General features: G+C 39.0%; 2 protein-coding genes and 1 long non-coding RNA gene across 6 annotated transcripts in view; 2 read left to right on the forward strand and 1 right to left on the reverse strand.

Annotated features, from left to right (window-relative positions):
• The window catches only part of LOC103506991 (prenylcysteine oxidase-like), a 10,623-nt gene extending 374 nt beyond the window's left edge, over positions 1 to 10,249 (forward strand). The window contains exons 2-8 of one of the 2 annotated variants that reach the window (XM_008471420.2): positions 3,901 to 4,032; positions 4,363 to 4,464; positions 5,450 to 5,614; positions 6,996 to 7,141; positions 8,279 to 8,420; positions 8,991 to 9,059; positions 9,490 to 10,249. In XM_008471420.2, coding sequence (XP_008469642.1) covers positions 3,954 to 4,032; positions 4,363 to 4,464; positions 5,450 to 5,614; positions 6,996 to 7,141; positions 8,279 to 8,420; positions 8,991 to 9,059; positions 9,490 to 10,235 — 1,449 coding nt within the window. In that variant the 5' untranslated portion in view covers positions 3,901 to 3,953 and the 3' untranslated portion in view covers positions 10,236 to 10,249. Of the gene's footprint in view, positions 1 to 3,881; positions 4,033 to 4,362; positions 4,465 to 5,449; positions 5,615 to 6,995; positions 7,142 to 8,278; positions 8,421 to 8,990; positions 9,060 to 9,489 lie in introns of those variants that run through there. The other variant, XM_026821962.1, reaches the window with a different exon arrangement.
• Positions 1,797 to 3,414, reverse strand: LOC113466500. Its single transcript, XR_003390883.1, has 2 exons — positions 2,730 to 3,414; positions 1,797 to 1,987 (listed from the first exon to the last, which is right to left on the reverse strand). It is a non-coding gene; the product is annotated as an uncharacterized LOC113466500 (long non-coding RNA).
• Positions 10,250 to 11,125: 876 nt separating the features above from the next.
• The window catches only part of LOC113466498, a 30,512-nt gene continuing 19,320 nt past the window's right edge, over positions 11,126 to 22,317 (forward strand). Inside the window, exons 1-3 of one of the 3 annotated variants that reach the window (XR_003390879.1) lie at positions 11,126 to 11,393; positions 14,101 to 14,276; positions 14,550 to 14,693. The gene's annotated coding sequence lies outside the window, so the exon portion shown is untranslated. Of the gene's footprint in view, positions 11,394 to 14,100; positions 14,277 to 14,493; positions 14,694 to 22,317 lie in introns of all 3 variants that reach the window. The other 2 variants (XR_003390881.1, XR_003390880.1) reach the window with 2 other exon arrangements.

The raw sequence follows: 22,317 nt of genomic DNA on the forward strand, positions 1-22,317 counted from the left end.
CCATAAACCTCCAGTTCTGAAATTCCTCCCGCGCTAACTGCTTGAGCCACTGAGGTTGGTTCGTTTTGTTATTTCATAAAACCTATAAATAGGTAACCTACTTACTTGAATATAAAAAAAAATCTCAAAGTTTCAAATTCTCGTTTTGTTATTCCCTAAAACCCATAGGTAAAAATAATATACCGAGGGGTTGGGTAAGGTAGGGGGGGCTTGAAAAAATGAGAATATGCCCAAAGGGGGCGCCATGCAAAAAAGTTTGAGAACCACTGTTCTAACTTATTGTATTCTCTTTTCCAGGTGATCTCAATCTAAACCTCGCCGGCGAGGACGGTATCAACGAAATCCTTCTAATTACCCCCGACTCGTTCTTCTCTTCCGTCTCCCTTCTATCATCTACCGACGGGGACAATTCCCACCGCGTACACAAGGTCTTTTCCCGCCGATCTCTGACGCGGGCCGAGCTTAGCCGACTTTTCCCGAACGGGCATCGGGTTCGCTTCGAGCGACATTGGCGGGCGTACCCCCAGTATGGATGCGAGAGGGAAGGAAGGAAGCGTGAGAGGAGAAATGATAGGGGGCGGGACTATGAAGAACGGGAGAGTAGGGGAAGTGATCAGGCGTGTTGGCGAACTGACAGTTCCTCTTGTGAACAGGACTTGGAAGAGAGACGGAATTTGTGGACTCAGGAATCCACTTCGCGGATGGAGGAGTCCCGAAATGATGAAGAACAAATCAATATTGATGAAAACTACAAAAAAGAGAATAAAAATCCCATAAAAAATCGTGAATGCCACAGCAAAAATGATCAAAACCACATTCTTAAAGATGAAGACCACATCAAAAATAATGAAGAACACATCAAAAATGAAGAACACATCAAAAATGAAGAACACATCAAAAATGACGAACATATCAAAAATAATGAAGAACACACCAAAAATGACGAACATATAAATGAAGATAATATTGACAAAATCCGTGACAAATTCAACTGCGATTCTGAAACTTTTGATGGTTCTAAGACTTTTGAAAATTCTGAGACTTTTGATAGTTCGAAGACTTGTGAAAGTCGCGCTAAAAGTTTCAAGCTTCATAAGAGAATGTACTACGTGAATGTCATAGAATTAGCAGCAAGCGCAATGGAGATGAGCGCTATTGGCGCTAAGAATGTTGCGCTACTTTGCTACGAAGATATTCTGGCCAATAGAAAGCCTTGAGGTAGAAACACACTACTACCAGCTCACGTGAGCTCATGGGGAATCAGAAAGATGTAGTTGAAAGTTTTCCCATAATATTGTAGGTAATTTCGTTCAGGACAGTCACACTACTATCACGTCACGTGAGCTCATGGAAAGTCAGAAAGATGTAGTTCAAAGTTTTCCCCATAATACTATCACGTCAGGTGAGCTCACATGATGTGAGGGCAGTGTGGCTATCATGAACGAACCTACAATATTATGGGAAAACTTTCAACTACATCATTCTGACCCTCCATGAGCTCACGTGACGTGATAGTAGCGTGTTTCTCCCTTTAGCGTTTGGTATTGATAATCTTACGTATTCTTGGGAGTTCATTGCAATGGTCGGTACATTAATTAGACTTACTTTATCATGGACAGTCGTTGCTTGAAGTTGAAAGCCCAGAAGAGGTTAGGTAGTAGAACAGCCGCGGGAGACACTAAAAGGTCACAGAACAAGCTGGGCCCGTCCCTCCGGGAATTTATTATTTTGTAATTGTTTTTTCCTCTCTTCTTTTGTTCATCTTGTTGTTCTGTATATATTTATTGTACCTATACTTTTGTAAATATTCCAAATAAAAAGAGTTTAATAATAATAACGAGTGTCCATGATAAAGTAAGTCTTATTAATGATATTGATAAATGATGTACAATGTACATATTATATATCCTTAGACGAAATATCTACCTACTGATTGCCAGGCTAGTTTTAAAACATCCTATTGTATATATACTCATTGTACCCTGACCTAGCAAAAAAGATAATAAAAATCCCATAAAAAATCGTGAATGCCACAGCAAAAATGATCAAAACTACATTCTTAAAGATGAAGACCACATCAAAAATAATGAAGAACACACCAAAAATGACGAACATATAAATAATGACGATAATAGTGACAAAATCCGTGACAAATTCAACTGCGATTCTGAGACTTTTGGGAGTTGTGAGACTTTTGAAAGTTCTAAGACTTTTGATGGTTCTAAGACTTTTGAAAATTCTGAGACTTTTGATAGTTCGAAGACTTGTGCAAGTCGCGCTAAAAGTTTCAAGCTTCATAAGAGAATGTACTACGTGAATGTGATAGAATTAGCAGCAAGCGCAATGGAGATGAGCGCTATTGGCGCTAAGAATGTTGCGCTACTTTGCTACGAAGATATTCTGGCCAATAGAAAGCCTTGAGGTAGAAACACACTACTATCAGCTCACGTGAGCTCATGGGGAATCAGAAAGATGTAGTTCAAATTTTTCCCCATAATATTGTAGGTAATTTCGTTCAGGACAGCTACACTACTATCATACTTTTGTAAATATTCCAAATAAAAAGAAATAATAATAATAACGAGTGTCCATGATAAAGTAAGTCTTATTAATGGTATTGATAAATGATGTACAATGTACATATTATATCCTTAGACGAAATATCTACCTACTGATTGCCAGGCTAGTTTTAAAACATCCTATTGTATATATACTCATTGTACCCTGACCTATAGACTCAGTGTGTTTATTTAAATCAGTGAACATGTACATACGTATACTCACATACAACTTCTTATCACTAATGAAGTGATGCTTAACCATTAAAACAGTGTGGGGCTTTGTAATGGAAAATTTTCAGGAATGCTTCTTTTTTTTCGGACTTGGAAATTTTTCAACCAAAGAGAACCATGTTGTAATAAAAACGTAAAAACAGTGTGGGGCTTTGTAATGGAAAATTTCCAGGAATGCTTCTTTTTTTTCGGACTTGGAATTTTTTCAACCAAAGAGAACCGTGTTGTAATAAAAACGTAAATTATGAGGGATCTTTGCTTTTGGGTCCAATGGCCCCCCGACAAATGTTGTTAAATCCTTATACACGAGACCTCGTTTAGACTGCTGGGGGTAAAGGGACTTTTTAATCTCATTTGAGCAGGATAAACAAGGTATATTCTATTTCTAGAACAGCCTTGAGTTCCATATTGGTAGCGAGGCACACCCGCGAAAATTCCGACAGTGGCCCTGTCTTTACAGTATATTCAATCGCTGTATGTTTCTATTCGTTTAGACCAGGCATGTCCAACTGAAACCACTCATGGGCGCCGCAGGCGAGATTTTTTTAAATCACTTTATTACTGATGCTTGACTGCCTTAATGTTGAAAAGAAGAAAAGAAGAACACAAATAGCTTTTACTCTTCACAGTTGGTTTATTCTTCACTAGCTTTTACTCTTCACCAACTGTGAAGAGTAAAAGCTACTTGTGTTCTTCTTTTCAAGATGAATCTTCACAAAGTCACGTCAGAATCTATCAATATGCCTTAATGTTGTTGGTAATGTTGGTGTTCGGACGGGTGACCATTGGGACAATCGTGTGTTGTTTGTTTCCCGGCCCCACTCAGGTTAGCTGAGATTGAGATGGGAGGCGACCTCGATTCCCGCCCGAGGCGAACCTTATTCCGAACGGATGAGGTTCGTTCTCGGAACGGCTGGCTGGCTCCTATCCTGTCTTCCTTCTTTCTTCGCTTTCAAGACCATAAGACCTCGGTAGTTACAATTCCCCCTATCTCCTTCTTCGTCTTTTCCCCTGTTCAGACGGAGTCGGCGTGTTGCGTCAGCCTCTCAATCAGCCCTAGGGTGATTGTTTTTGGCTGACTTAACAAGTTTTTAAAACTTTAATTAAGTTCGCTCAAGCATAAGTACCTATCATGCTAAAAAGAAACCGACTTGATTAAAAATGGTTCCATTTGGGAAATTAACACTTGTTGCTGTCCTTTGCATTGTACTGGAAACCTGTCATGCAAAAGTGAGAATAGGTAAGTAATAGTGGTGGGATCAAGGCTGGATTTCTGAAAAATGTTTCATTTTCCTTTCCTACATAGGTACAATAACTTGTTTTTACCGCTGACTGGCAAAATGAAACTTTTGGTAGGTACTTGTCTAGAAGTCATCAGATCTAGACAAAAAAAATCTCAACCCCGTCTGAACATGGAAAAAAGCAAAAAAGAAGAAGACTTGAACCCATAAATTCACAAGACCCTGTTAGACTGCTGGAGTAAAGGGACTTTTTAGCCCCATTTGAGTGGAATGAGGAATAGGAATTCCTTCTACGGCAAGCACTACGTAATTCAAATTTTTTGTTTCAGGTATTGTAGGTGCTGGTATTGGAGGGACATCAGCATGCTATTTTCTTCAGGAATTGCTAAAGGACCAAGTGACCATTGATATTTATGAACCTCATGAAATTGGTGAGATTTTTTTTTCCCCCAAGAGGTTTGATAGAGGAACCTGTAAGTGCTAAGGTCTTATCATCCCAAAAGCTAAGAAACAAGGAAGACATGTAGTAAATGCTATGATTTACCAAACTGAGTTTGGGGATCTTTTCTGACTCTGTATTATGTTGTTCATAACAGTCAACTGAACTGACTCAGAGGACCTGTGTCACTTTATGGGCCTCTACCCACCTATGAGAGGCGACCCTCTCCGGGCCTGTGCCCACTGTATAGACCTGTGTCTATCTATTCTTTTCTGTATTAGGGGTTTCCCCCAGACGGTCTCCAACCACCCCTTACAACCGTCCCTTTCCTCCGAGTTGCCTGTAACCCTGTGGTTACCTCCAACTGTTGTAACCCTGTGGTTACCTGACTGTGTAGTAACTCTGTAGTTACCAACTGACTGTAGCCCTGTGGTTACTTACTGATGCCGATTAGCTATGAGCCTGTAGTCATCTCTTATACTTCGCGTGCACGTGTTGTGTGTGTACGTGACAAGACATGATAGGATAAAGCCAGGTGTTCCAAGAACAAACCTTATCCATTCAGGATAAATTCTGCCCTGGGCAGGAATCAAACCCACAACCTAGCACTTACAAGGTAGACTTGCTACCCTCCAAGCTAACTAGGCTGGCATTTAAGTTAAGTAGTAAATAAAGACTGCCTCGGTAGCATAGTGGTCAAGACACTCACCTGGTAAACAGGAGGGCGTGGGCTCAAACCCAGCTGAGGCATGGAATTCATTCTCATTTATTTGAGAATTTGACCACATAATAATGGAGCTCTAAGGGTTAGGTGGTAGAGAACACCTCCAGCATTAACCTTGCCTAGTGGTTGCCTTCCACTCAAGAGTCTATTATTTTTAAAAACTTTTTCTCCTTGAATGTCCATATTGTCCATTTTCTCCATACTAACGTTCTTTGATTCTCCTAATGTTCTAAACCTCTGGGTGTGATTTCAGGTGGACGTCTAGCAACAGCAAAGGTTGATGACTTCGACTATGAGACGGGAGGTTCTATTATTCACGAAGACAACTTGTATGTTCAACGCTTCATGAAAGAGTTTGGCCTCGTCAAGAAGGTGGACAAGAAGACCAATGTGCCCTCCAAATTTGGTCTTTATGATGGTAGGTACAGTTAAAAAAAAAAAAAAAAAAAAAAAAAAAAAAAAAAAAAAAAAAAAAAAAAAAAAAAAAAAAAAAATCACTACCCTTAAGGACAAGAATTTAAATCACAGAAGGAAATGTTCAAAAAGTCATGATCGATTTTGTGAGCTTCTTACGATCGTGTAAAAAGATTCTTTCCTGAGAAAAAATGTAAACAAAAATGATAAGATAAGAAAACGTTCTACCGGAGTTTCATGATAATAAATTACTTTATCTAATATCTACTTTATTTTGTTTACCAGTCCAGGGACTAAGTTTAAGCTACCTTTTATCTCTAGTAAGCACCTTTACCTGTAATCTAACAGTACAATGTTCAGTGCAAATACGCCTTTTAAAAATTGGACCTTGTGAATGAAGTTTTTCTTGGATCCCTACATTCTAGAACTCTTCTCTTGACTTCTACAATAGAGGACAGAGATTGTGCTTAAAAGATAGGAGAACAAGCAGGGTCCGTCCCTCCGGGGCTCCGGGAATTTCTTAGCCCGTAGTGATTAGAGAAAATACCTATGTACGAGTACCTACCTAATTTGTTTAATATTCAATTTATTATTATTCTTGATTTGATTTTTTTGATTTTACTTTTATGTAATGATTTAAAATCACCTGCTAAGACATTATTGTCAAAAAATTGAGGAGAGAAGGAAGACAGTATAGGAGAAAGCCAGCCGTTCCAAGAATGAACCCTAGAATGAAATGCCCTGGGCAGGAAGTGAATTGGTGACCTATTGCTTACAAGGCAGATGTGTTACCCATCAAGCTAACTATTAGGCTGGCAGGTAGGTAAAACAAAATATTATTAGGCAAAATAACTATTAGGCTGGCAGGTAGGTAAAACAAAATATTATTAGGCAAAATAACTATTAGGCTGGCAGGTAGGTAACACAACACTTGGTAAAACAAAATCAATACTTGGTTAATTGTTGGGTGGATCATATTATTCATATTAAATTTGATTAATTGTCTGACCAAACTACCTTGTTAGCCCATTGGTATTAATATCACATTGAATTTACCAATTTACCAGTCCCTAATTTATCACTGATGTTAAGAAAAGTTTGGTGTGATTGGTATTTTTTGGTAGGAGATTAAGTGAACAGCTGGGCAATTGCATGTTATAAACAATATTAAAAAGTTAGAACTTTCAAGGGTATACACAACACTTGGTAAAACAAATTAAAATCAATAGGGGAAACTTGAAAATGAAACCAATAGAAGATACAACAGGTTGCTAGAAAAGAAAACAACATGCAATTCAATAGGGGAAAATGAAAACAGATCACTTTTTTTTTTGTAAAACATCTTCTATTGGTTTCATTTTCATGTTTCCTCCTACATGTTGCAGGCTCTCAGTTTCATTTCAAGGAGTCCTCGTACCACTGGATCACCATTCTTAAACTCCTCTATCGCTATGGACCGGTTAATTTCTACAGGTTCCAGTCAGCTGTGGACACCATGTTGACGGAATTCCGTCAAATTTATACTGTACAGGTGAGAATAGAATATGGTGTGAACATCACACGACTTTCCTTATCCTATTGAATGATGCTTCTTAAGGTAACCTTCCATGACCGAGTGGGTATTACATTAGGCTTGCACTCCGGAGGCAGTACTGTCGATTCCCCATGTGGGGTGAGTAGGGGAAAATTTTTGAGCCCCCCTATATGAAAAAAATGTGTTCGTGCATCCTCGGCTTTTTTCTTCAAAATCAATAAAGCAACGTTCACACGATGCTGATTTTGGAGCAACGGAAACTTCAAATTCAAAAATCAACCGAAACCAAAACTTTTCCGAGTTTGAACTCCTGTCCTGTCTGAAGTTTTCATTTCAAATAAATTACCTACTTACTTGTGAAATGTTATACCAGGGACCGTAGAATTATTTCCACAACCGTGAACTGAACAGTACGTCGACATATCTAAAAAGGCATTGAAGTAAAGGAAACAAACTTTGAGGCAAAATATTACTCAAAATCCACAACTTGTTAGCTTCTTTTACACTAGAAAAGTCACTTCGAAATGAATGTTTGTTTTGAATTTTAAAAAAATGTGTTGAAATCAATTTCAAAGATGGCCGCCATCGAGCACGCGAGGAGGGGAAGTTTACCTCCGCTTGAAATCGTTAACTTCAAATTCAAAAATCAACCGAAACCAAAACTTTTCCGAGTTTGAACTCCTGTCCTGTCTGAAGTTTTCATTTCAAATAAATCTTCCTTTTTTTATCCCTTAAGTAGTGATGGGACTCGAGTGAGATTTTTCAACTCGATTATTTTCTACTCGATTATTTTCCAACTCGAGTTGTAACTCGAGTGGAAACTTTAATCAAGTAGCTTCCAGTGGCGGCATTACAAGTGTAAAAAGATTATTGAAATATGGAAATTGATTAATATGGGGTTGGGGTTTGGGTTTTGGATTTGGATTTTTATTTTTATTTTTTTATAGGTAGATTATATTGTATGTAACTTAGTTAGTAAAGGGTCCGCCCGTATGTTGTATTAAAATAAATAAATAGATTGCAAACGAAGCTCTTAGTAATGCTGTGCTACCACAAAAGTTGTGAAAAAGCTCGGCTTTAACACAAATAATTTGAGATTTGATTTTTTGATTTGATCTTTTTAAAAACTTTCAGAGTCAAAACCACAGTTTCACCACAGTAGAAGAACTGCTTGCCTCTATGAGTCCTCGGTTTGTACCCCAAATGAGGCTATGTGCTGAGGATGCGATGAAAACTGTGACGTCACAACTACTACTTGATGAATTGGTGTCTGCTAGTAAGAGGAGGCCGTCAATAGAATAGAATAGAATATACCCTGTTTATACTGCAAGGATGAGACTGAAAAGTCCCTTTACTCCCGCAGTCTAAACAAGGTCTTACGTAGATATTTGGTACAGAATGGGTCTAAATGTACAGAATAGGTGTAAGAAATACATCGCTCTAGGTGTATTTCTGGGTGCCATGCTAATAGGCAGAGTTGAATGGAAGAGATTGCCTCTGGCAATAATTTCGCCCTTTGTTTGTATTTATTATACTTTGTACATTGAATTATAACCAACCAATCTTCTTCTTCTTCACCTTTTCCCATGTTCAGATGGGGTCGGCGTTTGTCGTCGGCCTCTCAATCAGCCTTAGAGTGATCGCTTTGAGGCCAACTGGTTTTGGCTTAACAAAATTTTCCGAGTGGGATGCCCTTCGCACTCAACCTTCGCTATTGATATAGCGTGAGGAAATGTGGACTAGTCTACTCCCTGTTTATAGTCCCCTAGCTAGATCTACCAATAAAGGTTCTAAATAAATAAGTACAAAAAAGTGTCACTGTATAAAACTGCTCTTTTGTTTACAGGCAACCTGGTAAATTACGGACAAACCATTTTCAACATGCCAGGATTCGTCACCTATGTTTCCTGTGCAGGTAAAGAATAGAATAGCATATCATATATGTACCTTGTTTATCCTGCTGGGATTGGACTAAAAAGTCCCTTTCAAATCAAGAATATTTGTGGTAAAGCAGAGAGCTTTTTTTTACAACTTTTGTGGGTATCACAGCATTACTAAGTGCCTCATTGACAATTAATTTTCACCGGTAATGCCGCCACCTGTCGCTACTCGAATGAAGTAGCTACTCAATTGTCCTCACGAGGCTGAGTGCACCCTGAACTCCAAGCACAGAGCCGAAAAAACTTTGACCCCGCCGGGAATCGAACCTGGGACCTCCGGAGTGCAAGCCTAGTGTGATACCCTCTCGGCCACGGAGGCTTCTTATAAAACAGTACCCTTTAGGATATAAAACCCTGAATCACGTAAATCTAAAAATATATGCTTCCCCCTGTTTCCCCACACAGGCATGTCCGGAGAGCTCTTCGCCATTCGCGGAGGAAACAAACAGCTCGCCTCCCATTTGCTCAGCGCTTGCTCGGGAAATTTGCTCCGCCGAAAAGTCCGCAAAATCGAGTACAATTTGACCACGGGAACGTATGTAGTTCATAGCGTCAAAACTGACACAGAAAACGCGAAAAACGACGAACGAAAGGCGAAAAACCCTGAGGACGAAAAACAAGAAGGACTATATTCCCCTTCAAACGAAGATATCGAGACTGAAAGTTCTTTCAAGTCAGCAAATAAAAATGCTGAATCAACATCAAGTGGGTATGAATCAGCAGAAGAAGAGTCAACGAAGAACTTTGACTCAGCAAATAAAGAGTCAGATTATAAATCAACAAATGAGAAAGATCAATCCGCAAATAAGAAAGAGTCAGATTATCAATCCGCAAATAAGAAAGACTCATCCAAGGACTTTGAATCAGCAAATAAAGACTCCTCCAATGCTGAAGCGTCAGCAAAGGAGTACGATTATATCATTGTAGCCACTCCGATTTCGCTGAGTGATATCGAGTTTATCAATATGGGAGAGTATGAGTCAGGAGTACAGCAGCATTTCAGTACCAAGTATCACGTGACTGTGACCACTCTAGTACAAGGTAAGAATAGAACAAAATATTGTTTATCCTGCTCGAATGAGACTAAAAAGTCCCTTTACCCCAGCAGTCTAAACAAGGTCTCGTGTATTTGTAGTACAAGGCAAGATTGAACGACCTAAGCCAAAGACCCTTGATCTAAATTATTTAAATTGATTTACATAATTATTTGAGGGATCAATTTTTTTCGTGTGAAGCTCAAAGGCTTGTGAGTAGATAGTGGTTTTAGTAGATAAATGATGATTAGTATTTGATTCTAATTAAAAATCTATTTTATTTTAGTATAAACTATAAGTTCCAAGTTTTTATTTTCTCCTCTCTTCTTAGAGACCCTCACGTCTTTTCTCTCGTCTCTTTTCTTCTCTTCCAGCATGTTCTCTCTTTTCTATTTTGTTTTTCTCGCCTTCTCATTTATCTTCTTCTTCTTTCACTTCGTCTTTAATCCCGCTCAATTAAGCGGGGTCGACGTTTCTTGTCAGTTGTCTCCAGTCATGTCTGTTTTGCACCTCGTTCCCTGTCAACTGTTTCTCGCGTAGATCCTCATTTATGTCATTTATCCATTTCTACTTTGGTCTTCCTCTTCCTCTTTGGCCTTCGACTTCCATTTTCCTGAATTTCTTTCCAACATACAGGGTGGTTCGTGATTTGCGAACCACGCTTATATCTCAGAAACGGCTGGGAATTAAGGAATGAAATAAACGGCATCATGTATTCGGTAGTTCCAATTCCCCCTATATCCTTCTTCGTCTTTTCCCCTGTTCAGACGGAGTCGGCGTGTTGCGTCAGCCTCTCAATCAGCCCTAGGGTGATTGTTTTTGGCTGACATTTGGTTTTGACTACAAAAAAATTCACGAGTGGATGCCCTTTGCACTTAACCTTTGCTATTTCTTAAGCAAGGGAAATTTCCCCCTCTTCTTCTTCTTCGCCTTTTCCCATGTTCAGATGGGGTCGGCGTTTGTCGTCGGCCTCTCAATCAGCTTTAGAGTGATACTTTGAGGGCAACTGGTTTTGGCACCAAAAATTCCGAGTGGGATGCCCTTCGCACTCAACCTTCGCTATTGATATAGCATGAGGAAATAAAAATAAATTGAGTTTAAACTTTCGGGCATATGGGGACCGTGAGTTAACCATGCCTGGTTTAAAACAAATGTTATACCTGATATGAGTTCGTTTGTTTTACACGCCCGCTGCAGTAGTCTGTGTACGGTGTATTTACCTCACTGTTCTCCATTCACCTCTGTGGAAACGATTTTATCAAAGTTTTTAAACCGGTGATTATTTCTTTCATTATTTCACGTTTTTTCTTCGAAATTTCTGGTCTTTTTCTTTTATTTTTACTTTCCTGTACGAAGGAAAGTAATTTAATCGGGTGAAATTTTTTCCCCAACAATTAGGTATTTCTTTTCATTCACCTCTGTGTTAACGTTGTTATCAAAGTTTTTGAACCGGTGATTATTTCTATCGTCATTTCTAAATTTCTTATTTTTTTCACTTTTCTCTGTTTTTTTTGTTTTTTTTTTTCGTATGTCTTTGCTATTATTTCATTCAAATTGCCGGTCGGTGGATAGAGTTGTGTGTGTTTGTTTTAATTTTTCGTGGTAAAATCGGGTTTTAACTCTTGAATTAAGCGAGTAATCTGATGCCCAGGTTCACAACGTGAGTTTAAACTCCGTAAAAGTTAAACATTTGGATTAAGCAAATCTGATTGGTTGATTTAAAAAAAAAAAAAAAAAAACAAAACAAAACAAATCCGTCTGCCTTGTAAGCGCTAGGCCGCGCGTTCGATCCCCGTCTGGGGAGGATTTTATCCTGATGGGATAATGTTCGTTCTCGGAACGGCTGGATTTCTCCTATCCTGTCTTCCTTCTCTGGTTCTCTTTCGGGGCAATAAGACCTTAGCAGTTACAGTTCCCTCTATCAAACCTAAAAAAAAAAGTTACTAATAAAATTATTCGTGTGCTGTGATATTTTAGGCAAGTGCCTAATTTAGTCTCTTTCTGTTCTCAGTAAATAACTTTTGTTTGACTTCTAGATACCTAGCTTTTCAGTTGGGGCATGTATTATGGAACTATTTAGGTATGCACTTGAAATTTCTGTGATGCACACCAAAGTTCTGACATTCCTTTTTCACTTAATATTCCTTGGACTTTAATGAAAATCTTGGCAAATTAAAAACCATATAAGTATGTGTGACATTTAGGCACGTCTTTATTAGATATTTTAATCAGCAGAAAACATTTTTCATAAAATTGCCCACTTAAATGATAACAGGAGCATACATAAGTATCTGTATTTTCCTAACTTTAATATGTACTATGTACCTTAGTAATAAATTACCTATACTTAAGTACCTATTGATAAATAATATGTTTACATCTTGAGACAAAAATAGAGATCTTGTCGGTTGTTATCTGATCAAAAAAGTAATTAACAGCCAAAATCAACTGGCATTTAACCAATCAGATTTCTGTTACATGAGACACCACTAATTTATTTAAATATTTGTTTAAAGCTTCCAATTAAAGTTGCAAAATAAAGCTAAATTATAAATTCTAATAATTAGCTAGGTATGTGACACACTAACACAGTGACTAGCAGTGTTACTTAGGCCTCAGATCTTCTAGACTAGCTAGACCTACAAAGGGTACCAGGATACCTATTTAAGTACATGAAAAAAACCCATCAGTTACAGGAAGCCTTAAATAAATTGATCTCAACCAATATCAAAAGGGAGCTAATTCCTGAAAGAGAGGATGTTGTACTTGACAAGGGTAGGTAGGTATGACAGTTTTAAACTTTGTAAAAAAAAAAAAAATGACTTCACTTGGAATTGAACTACCAACCTTCAGATTCAAATCCCACTGCACTAACCACTTTCTCCTTATAAAAAAAATCGATTCCAAATTTCCCTCACAAAGCAATGAGCTTATTTTCTTGAATTTTCACATGTCTGAATTTCGTGTCCAGGTTTGTTCCAGAAGAAAGAAAGTATGGTCAAAGTGAACAAGGCAAGTGAAGATTTCGGCGCCTAGGGTGCAATGTCAGAACTTCCTACCAAGCTTAGCAATGTGGTAACCACAGGTGAGTAATGATTCGCTTCAGCACCCCAATGGATCATAGAAGTTGAGCAACATTGTGTGTGGTTGATATCTGAATGGGTGACCACCTAGGAAGTTGTGTAGGCACGATGTTCACGATATGTTTGAAAATTTCAGGATATGTTACAAATTTAATATTCTTCGTAAATTCGTATAAGCTTAACCCATCCTTTGGGGCATTTGTACCCACACTTGAGCCTCAGAGTGGGGTTTTTGTATATGGAGTTAAGAGTATACTTAGTAAGTTTTGTGAAACTTTCAGATTTATAGCTCAAATTTGAATTATCGAGCTCAAATTTTTAGCTCGTGTGAGTGAGAGATTTTTTTTTTTTTTTTTTTTTAGATTTATTAGAGGGAATTTTTCTTATCTCTTCTTTCGATGTGTCCGTACTATTGTAGTCGGTAATTACGCAGAAGTCACGTCCGTGCCGTGGAAAAGAAAAGCTCCTTTTTGTATTTAACCTAACCCTATAATAACACTAATCACTGCTCTAATTGTGAAAACTCTTTCTTGCGTTTACCTAACCCTATAATAACACTGGTTACTGCTCGTTTGTGCCAGTTCCTTTGGTAGCAATATTCCACGGACGTGACTTCTACACAAGTACCTTGTAGTCTTTTCTCCTGGATCTTCTTAGATATTTCTAGCACTTTCACGTTCCCTCGGATGATCTCATTCCTAATCTTGTCAAGGCGGGTAACTCCACTCATCCACCGGAGCATTTTTATCTCTGTTTTAATTATCATTTATGTATCTTCTAAGTCAGAGGTTCTCAAACTGGGAGGCGTGCCCCCGGGGCGGCGTGGAGACAAATCAGGGGGGGGGGGCGCGAGCTTTTCCTATATTTTGTTGATCCGGCCATGATTAAATAAATAAAAGTTTATCAACGCCTTTCAATATGTCTACTTATAACGTGTTGAAAATAAAATATTAATATAATTGTAATTGTATCAATAATCATCATCTACGGACTTATTTTTAAACTTAAGCTGAAATAAGTAGGTACCTACCTACCTAAGTTGTTAACCTGGATTTCTCAATTTGTTAAAAATAAGGTAGGTTTCATAATAACGTGTTGAAATAAACTTGTTAATAAAATCATTGTTCTTCTGCTTAGTATATTTTACTTAAGACTAAAATTGTTACTTAATACAATTACATCATCAGTAGTTTCATTGCTAAAAAATCCATCAATTTCTCAAAAAAATAAGAGGTACGTAGGTTCCTACTTTAATTCTAAATAACCTGTTAAAAAATCTATTGATAAAATAGTAATTTTATTATATTTGTTTATTTTCATGTTGACTTCAAACAATGCTAATCCAAAGATTCTAAAAATCAGAACTGTAACCATCTCCAATCAAAAAGCGAAAAGATCCACAACTTATTGAACGCTCTCTTCTTATTGGTCGAAACCTAGAGGACAAGCCCCCGTATTGGTCAGAATTGAGATTCCAAACTTTCCCCTTCAGGTAAGTCTAAGTTCTGGCCTTCTTGGTCTAAGCGGTTGGGTGGAAGAGCTCCTTCAAGGGACCCCACAAATGACAAAGTCCTTTAAGGGATTTTTTTTTCTCGAGAAGACCACTTTTGGTCAATACTTTATAAACACCCTGTATAAGTTGCGTGTGGTTTATTTTTCATCGATGACGGGGTTTTGACTTGTTTTGAAGAGTTTTGCTAGAGGGAACTGTAACTGATAAGGTATTATCGTCCCAAAATTGAAGAGAGAAGGAAGACAGGATAGAAGAAAGCCAGCCGTTCCAAGAACGAACCTTATCCGTCCAGATACCAGATAAGTTTCGGTCTCCGAACGGCTGGCTCTCTCCTATCCTGTCTTCTTTCTTTATTCTTTTGCGGGACGACAAGACCTTCTTTGCTGGCCTTTTTAAAAAATGAAAAAATAAAATATATACTTAGTTCCGTGTGTTGATAAGCGACCTGATTTAAGTACGGGTTGTACCCATTGGAGAGATTATGATGATGATTATGCTTATTATTATTATGATTATTAATAAGTATTATATTATCATTATTATTATTGAAATATTATTATTATTACTACTATTAGGTCCCTTGATAACAGCATTAACTAAAGAGATAAAGAAGTAACATCAACAGGCTTCTTATAACGCACGTACCTACTTAACGTTACTCACTTTGGTGGAACATTCTACTTTACTGATAAAAGATTAAATGGGGGAATTTGATACAAAATATTATTAGAATGTTTGTTTGTTTTTTACTTTCCTTATCCTATAGGAAGGAAAGTAATGTAATCGGGTCAAGTTTTCGATGGTCAGATTTTAGTGCCAAAACACGTTTTGAGGTCCCTAGAGCCTAAATCCAAAGTTTCAGCCATTGGTCATTTTTAGTGCCAAAACACGTTTTGAGGTCCCTAGAGCCTAAATCCAAAGTTTCAGCCATTGGTCCGTGTGTGTGTCTGTCTGTAAAAAAAATATCTCGAGAACGGTAAGAGCTAGAGACTTGAAATTGTATGTAGCTGTCAAATGTAACAAGGATGCGACACGAAACTTTTGGTTAAGACCGGTGCAACGCTTGGCGGCATTTTACCGCTTTTTGGCGGTTTTCGGTGTAATTTAACATTATCTCGGGAACAGTATAAGGTAAAGACTTTAAATTTGGTATGTAGTTCAAAAATGTGACAAGGATGCCACACAAAACGTTTGGTTTAAAATAGGTGCTGCGGTTGGCGGTATTCCGACCGCTTTTTGGCGGTTTTCAGCTATACTGACTATACGGTTAGAGATATTGTAAATGTTACAACAGAACACCCAAATAAGCACCATTCAATAGGGTAAGGAAAGTCGTGTGATGTTCACACCAGATTTTTGTTTGATTGAAGTCCGATAATAAAATACGGCTACTCTTTTGACCTTTATGTATATAAAGATCTAACCAGGTCGCAGTGACCAAGGGCGTTAATTAAAGCCGATGGCCCTACTTGTTCCAGTAACGTAAATTCGGCGGACACAAACAGTTTTATATTGAGGAAAGTTGTGAGTGTTGTGACGTCACAGTCACACTCTAGCATGTTCTTGGAAGTGACCGGAGTAGCGGTCACCTAGAGTGCACTCCCCAGGGGTCATAGGAGTGACCTTGAGGGAGTGATAAACGTTGCGGAGTGATAGGTATTGCTGAGCAAAACAACAACCTCTAGTAGCTAGAGTGTTAAGAGAGTCTGGGCTTGAACTCCAATGGGTACAATGGTACATACATACTGTAAGTAAGCAACCTCCGTGGCCGAGTGGGTATCACACTAGGCTTGCACGCAGGAGGTCCGGGTTCGATTCCCGGCGGGGCCGAGGTTTTTTTCGACTATGTGCTTGGAGTTCGGGGTGCACTCAGCCTCGTGAGGACAATTGAGTAGCTACTTTAATCGAGTAGCGACCAGTGGCGGCATTACAAGTCGAAGAGGCGAGCGATAATAAATATGATGATTGAGTAAATGAAAGACTTGTAATACTGTGATTTGAGGAGCTGGGTGCAAAAAGGGCAATAAATGAAAATCATCAAACTGAGATAATTAACTTTAAAGTTTTCAATTTTTCATCAACATGATTAGATTTGATTTGATACATACTGTAAGTAACTTTGTTTGTGTGTTTGTTTGTTTATTCTCTTTCATTGCTCATACTTTCTCATTAGGCACATAAGGCGCATTGTTTGTTGTCGGACAAAACTCTCTTTTAACATCAATAGGTTGTTGTTGTTGTTGTTGTTCTTTTGTTGAATAATAATAGCCTCTTGAGTGGAGGTTAACGCCGGAAGCGTTCTCTACCACCTAACCGAATTTTTCAACCAAAGAGAACCATGTTGTAATAAAAACGTAAAAACAGTGTGGGGCTTTGTAATGGAAACTTTCCAGGAATGCTTCTTTTTTTTTCGGACTTGGAAATTTTTCAACCAAAGAGAACCATGTTGTACATAATAAAAACGTAAAAACAGTGTGGGGCTTTGTAATGGAAAATTTCCAGGAATGCTTCTTTTTTTTCGGACTTGGAAATTTTTCAACCAAAGAGAACCATGTTGTAATAAAAACGTAAATTATGAGGGATCTTTGCTTTTGAGTCCAATGGCCCCCCGACAAGTGTTGTTAAATCCTTATACACGAGACCTCGTTTAGACTGCTGGGGGTAAAGGGACTTTTTAATCTCATTTGAGCAGGATAAACAAGGTATATTCTATTTCTATAACAGCCTTGAGTTCCATATTGGTAGCGAGGCACACCCGCGAAAATTCCGACAGTGGCCCTGTCTTTACAGTGCATTCAATCGCTGTATGTTTCTATTCATTTAGACCAGGCATGTCCAACTGAAACCACTCATGGGCGCCGCAGGCGATTTTTTTCAAATCACTTTATTACTGATGCTTGACTGCCTTAATGTTGAAAAGAAGAACACAAATAGCTTTTACTCTTCACAGTTGGTTTACTCTTCACTAGCTTTTACTCTTCACCAACTGTGAAGAGTATAAGCTACTTGTGTTCTTCTTTTCAAGATGAATCTTCACAAAGTCACCTCAGAATCTATCAGTATGCCTTAATGTTGTTGGTATTTGGACCGGGTGACCATTGGGACAATCGCTTGTTGTTTGTTTCCCGGCCCCACTCAGGTTAGGTGAGATTGAAATGGGAGGCGACCTCGATTCCCGCCCGAGGCGAAACTTATTCCGAACGGATGAGGTTCGTTCTCGGAACGGCTGGCTGGCTCCTATCCTGTCTTCCTTCTTTCTTCGCTTTCAAGACCATAAGATTCAGGACAGGATAGGAGAAAGCCAGCCATTCTGAGGACGAACCTTACCCGTTCAGGATAAAGTCCGCCCCGGGCGGGAATCGAACTCGCGGCCTAGCGCTTACAAGGCAGACGCGCTACCCTCCAAGCTAACCAGACTGACTCTGGCACGCTTGATGTATGAGCCAGTCAGAATTTTAACGTCAACAAATTCAATCTTCTGTCGACTTTACTGTATTTGTGTGTTTTCGCCAGTCACACTGTTTTATTGTCTAGCTCTAGTGTCTGGATTTGTGTTTTAAATATGTTGTATAGTTAGGTTAGTTAGTTGTCATTCTAAATTTGTTTTTAAAAAACGAATTTTTTCGTGGTCATTTTTACGGTGATTTCACTCAAAACAACCTGCAAATGAAAAAACTCTAATCAATGACAAATTTCAATATCGGATTGGAAGTCTCAATTGATTGACATGTGTTCATTCTAATTTTATGGTAAGAATTCACTCGACTCCTTATTCCTTGGGAGATCATGTTTGTGTAAAGTTATTCAGGCAGTGGTTTACCCTGTAATCTTGGCATACCGTTTGGTTTGCCTTGAATATACCTACATACAGGGTGTCAAAAACTTAATGAATACAGTCGAACCTGGATATAAGAGAAAATTGTCTGGGCCCTCCATGCTGAACCTCGATATAAAAGAAACTGGATATAGTGGAATTCTCTTATATCCAGGTTCGACTGTACCATTTTAAGATTTTCAAGGGATGATAGATTGGGCCAAAGGTCTGCCTTTGGGACTTTAAACAGGGAGTAGACCAGCTTAATTTGGCTAGGGGACTTTAAACAGGCAGTACACCAGCTTAATCTGGCTGAGGGACATTAAACAGGGAGAATGCCAGCCTAAAATTTCCATTGAGAATTTGTTGACATTAAAATTCTGACTGGCTTATACATCAAGCGTTCTGAAGCCAGTCTAGTTAGCTTGGAGGGTAGCGCATGTGCCTTGTACGCTTTAGGTCGAGTGCTCGATTCCCGCCCGGGGCGGATTTTACCCTGACTGGATAATGTTCCTACGCCCATGTGACTGGCCTTAACCGTAGGGCCGGAAAAAAGTCCATATTATAGGAAAAATCGGTGTGGTAAAACTTACAACTTGATTGTTTCGTTCATTGAAATGTTCCAATCTCCACTGTTATTCAGGTAGGACAGGGATAGAGAGAGGAATATTCATAGAAACAAAGTTGAATAATGAGGCCACCATATTCTCAGTTGAGAATTAGGTCACAAGTCACAACAGATGCACACCAGCACATATGTGTAACGCACTTGAAGTCTGAGGTTATCTATGTACATATGGCGGGATTGATGACGGAGGTTATGTATGTTTAAAATAAGCTACATGTACAATATGCAGCTGGGCCGCGCTATACTTTTATATCCCGTGGAAAAAATTCGCGCTTGGCACGTCACGCCGCAAAAGTTGTGCCTGTGGCCCAGCTGACCCAGCCTAGTTAAGCTTGGAGTATAGAGGCCCATTCCGACTTGTCGTGAGTTTCATCCGATTTTTTTCCGAATGTCCTCCGTAGGCAATGTAATTTAAATGAGAGTGTTCGCAACACACACGACACGATTTTTTTCCCGACCGACACAAAAGTTCTTGTACCTAGGCTATTTAATTTAAATGAGAGTGTTCCCACTAGACACGAGACGATTTTTTTTCCAAACGATAAGTACGAACGGGCCTTAGCGCGTCTGACTTGTAAGCGCAAGGTCGTGGGTTGAATTCCTGCCCGGGACGAACGTTAGGTACCCCAAATCGATACAGTTCGTTCTCGCAACGGCTGGTTTTTACTTTCCTTATCCTATAGGAAGGAAAGTAATGTAATCGGGTCAAATTTTCGATGGTCAGTTTTTAGTGCCAAAATTCCTTGCAAAGTATGTTTACAAAAAACGCTGTAACTCATCGAAAAAAAAAAAGTTATCACTGCAGTTCAAACGCTGGAAGATAGAGCGCACCACGTTCTATTCAAAAAACCGTTTTTCGCAAAAAGGGCAAAAAATCCATATTTCCCTTTTTGCACCCAGCTCCTCAATTATTATGTGTGATAATTTGAAGACTTGACAACTCTCATGGACGTCCACTTTACATGACTATTTCCAGAGACATCCACGATTTCCATTAGGATTTAGACTTAGACCATCAGAATGTAAAATCTTTCTATGAAGAGTGATGTATACTTGGAAAGTTGGGAGGCTACAAACGTAAAAAAAAAAAAAAATGTACCTACCTATATTGGAAAAGAATTATAGGGCTGACAAAAAATTCTGCTTTTCCTTATCCGTTCAGGACAGGATAGGAGAAAGCCAGCCATTCTGAGGACGAACCTTATCCGTTCAGGATAAAATCCGCCCCGGGCGGGAATCGAACTCACGACCTAGCGCTTACAAGGCAGACGCGCTACCCTCCAAGCTAACTAGACTGACTCTGGCACGCTTGATGTATGAGCCAGTCAGAATTTTGAATGTCAACAAATTCAATCTTCTGTCGACTTTACTGTATTTGTGTGTTTTCGCCAGTCACACTATTTTATTGTCTAGCTCTAGTGTCTGGATTTGTGTTTTAAATATGTTTTATAGTTAGGCTAGTTAGTTGTCATTCTAAATTTGTTTTTAAAAAACGGATTTTTTCGTGGTCATTTTTACGGTGATTTCACTCAAAACAAGCTGCAAATCAAAAAACTCTAATCAATGACAAATTTCAATGTCGGATTGGAAGTCTCAATTGATTGACATGTGTTCATTCTAGTTTTATGGTAAGAATTCACTCGACTCCTTATTCCTTGTGAGATCATGTTTGTGTAAAGTTATTCAGACAGTGGTTTACCCTGTAATCTTGGCATACTGTATGGTTTGCCTTGAATATACCTACATACAGGTTGTACAAAACTTAATGAATACAGTCGAACCTGGATATAAGAGAAAATTGTCTGGGCCCTTCATGCTGAACCTCGATATAAAAGAAACTGGATATAGTGGAAACCTGGATATAAGAGAAAAAAAAGGGTGGTCCCCTGGATTCTCTTATATCCAGGTTTTACTGTACCATTTCAAGATTTTCAAGGGACGATAGATTGGGCCAAAGGTCTGCCTTTGGGACTTTAAACAGGGAGTAGACCAGCTTAATTTGGCTAGGGGACTTTAAACAGGCAGTAGACCAGCTTAATCTGGCTGAAGGACATTAAACAGGGAGAATGCCAGCTTAAAATTTCCATTAAGAATTTGTTGACATTAAAATTCTGACTGGCTTATACATCAAGCGTTCTGAAACCACTCTAGTTAGCTTGGAGGGTAGCGCATGTGCCTTGTTCGCTTTAGGCCGAGTGCTCGATTCCCGCCCGGGGCGGATTTTACCCTGACTGGATAATGTTCGTACGCCCATGTGACTGGCCTTAGCTGTAGGGCCGGAAAAATGCCCATATTATGGGAAAAATCGGTGTGGTAAAACTTACAGCTTGATTGTTTCGTTCATTGAAATGTTCCAATCTCCACTGTTATTCAGGTAGGACAGGGATAGAGAGAGGAATATTCATAGAAACAAAGATGAATAATGAGGCCACCATATTCTCAGTTGAGAATTAGGTCACAACAGATGCACACCAGCACATATGTGTAACGCACTTGAAATCTGAGGTTATCTATGTACATATGGCGGGATTGACGGAGGTTATGTATGTTTAAAATAAGCTACATGTACAATATGCAGCTGGGCCACGCTATACTTTTATATCCCGTGGAAAAAATTCGCGCTTGGCACGTCACGCCGCAAAAGTTGTGCCTGTGGCCCAGCTAGCTGACCCGGCTGACCCAGCCTAGTTGGCTTGGAGGGTAGAGGCCCATTCCGACTTGTCGTGAGTTTCATCCGATTTTTTTCCGAATGTCCTCCGTAGGCAATGTAATTTAAATGAAAGTGTTCGCAACACACACGACACGATTTTTTCCCGACCGACACAAAAGTTCTTGTACCTAGGCTACTTAATTTAAATGAGAGTGTTCCCACTAGACACGACACGATTTTTTTTTTCCGAACGATAAGTACGAACGGGCCTTAGCGCGTCTGACTTGTAAGCGCAAGGTTGTGGGTTGAATTCCTGCCCGGGTCGAACGTTACCCCAAATTGATACAGTTCGTTCTCGGAACGGCTGGTTTTTACTTTCCTTATCCTATAGGAAGGAAAGTAATGTAATCGGGTCAAATTTTCGATGGTCAGTTTTTAGTGCCAAAACACGTTTTGAGGTCCCTAGAGCCTAAATACAAAGTTTCAGCCATTGGTCCGTGTGTGTGTCTGT

The sequence above is a fragment of the Diaphorina citri genome, unplaced genomic scaffold (assembly GCF_000475195.1).
Source record: "Diaphorina citri unplaced genomic scaffold, Diaci psyllid genome assembly version 1.1 scaffold280, whole genome shotgun sequence".
Taxonomy (NCBI): domain Eukaryota; kingdom Metazoa; phylum Arthropoda; class Insecta; order Hemiptera; family Psyllidae; genus Diaphorina; species Diaphorina citri.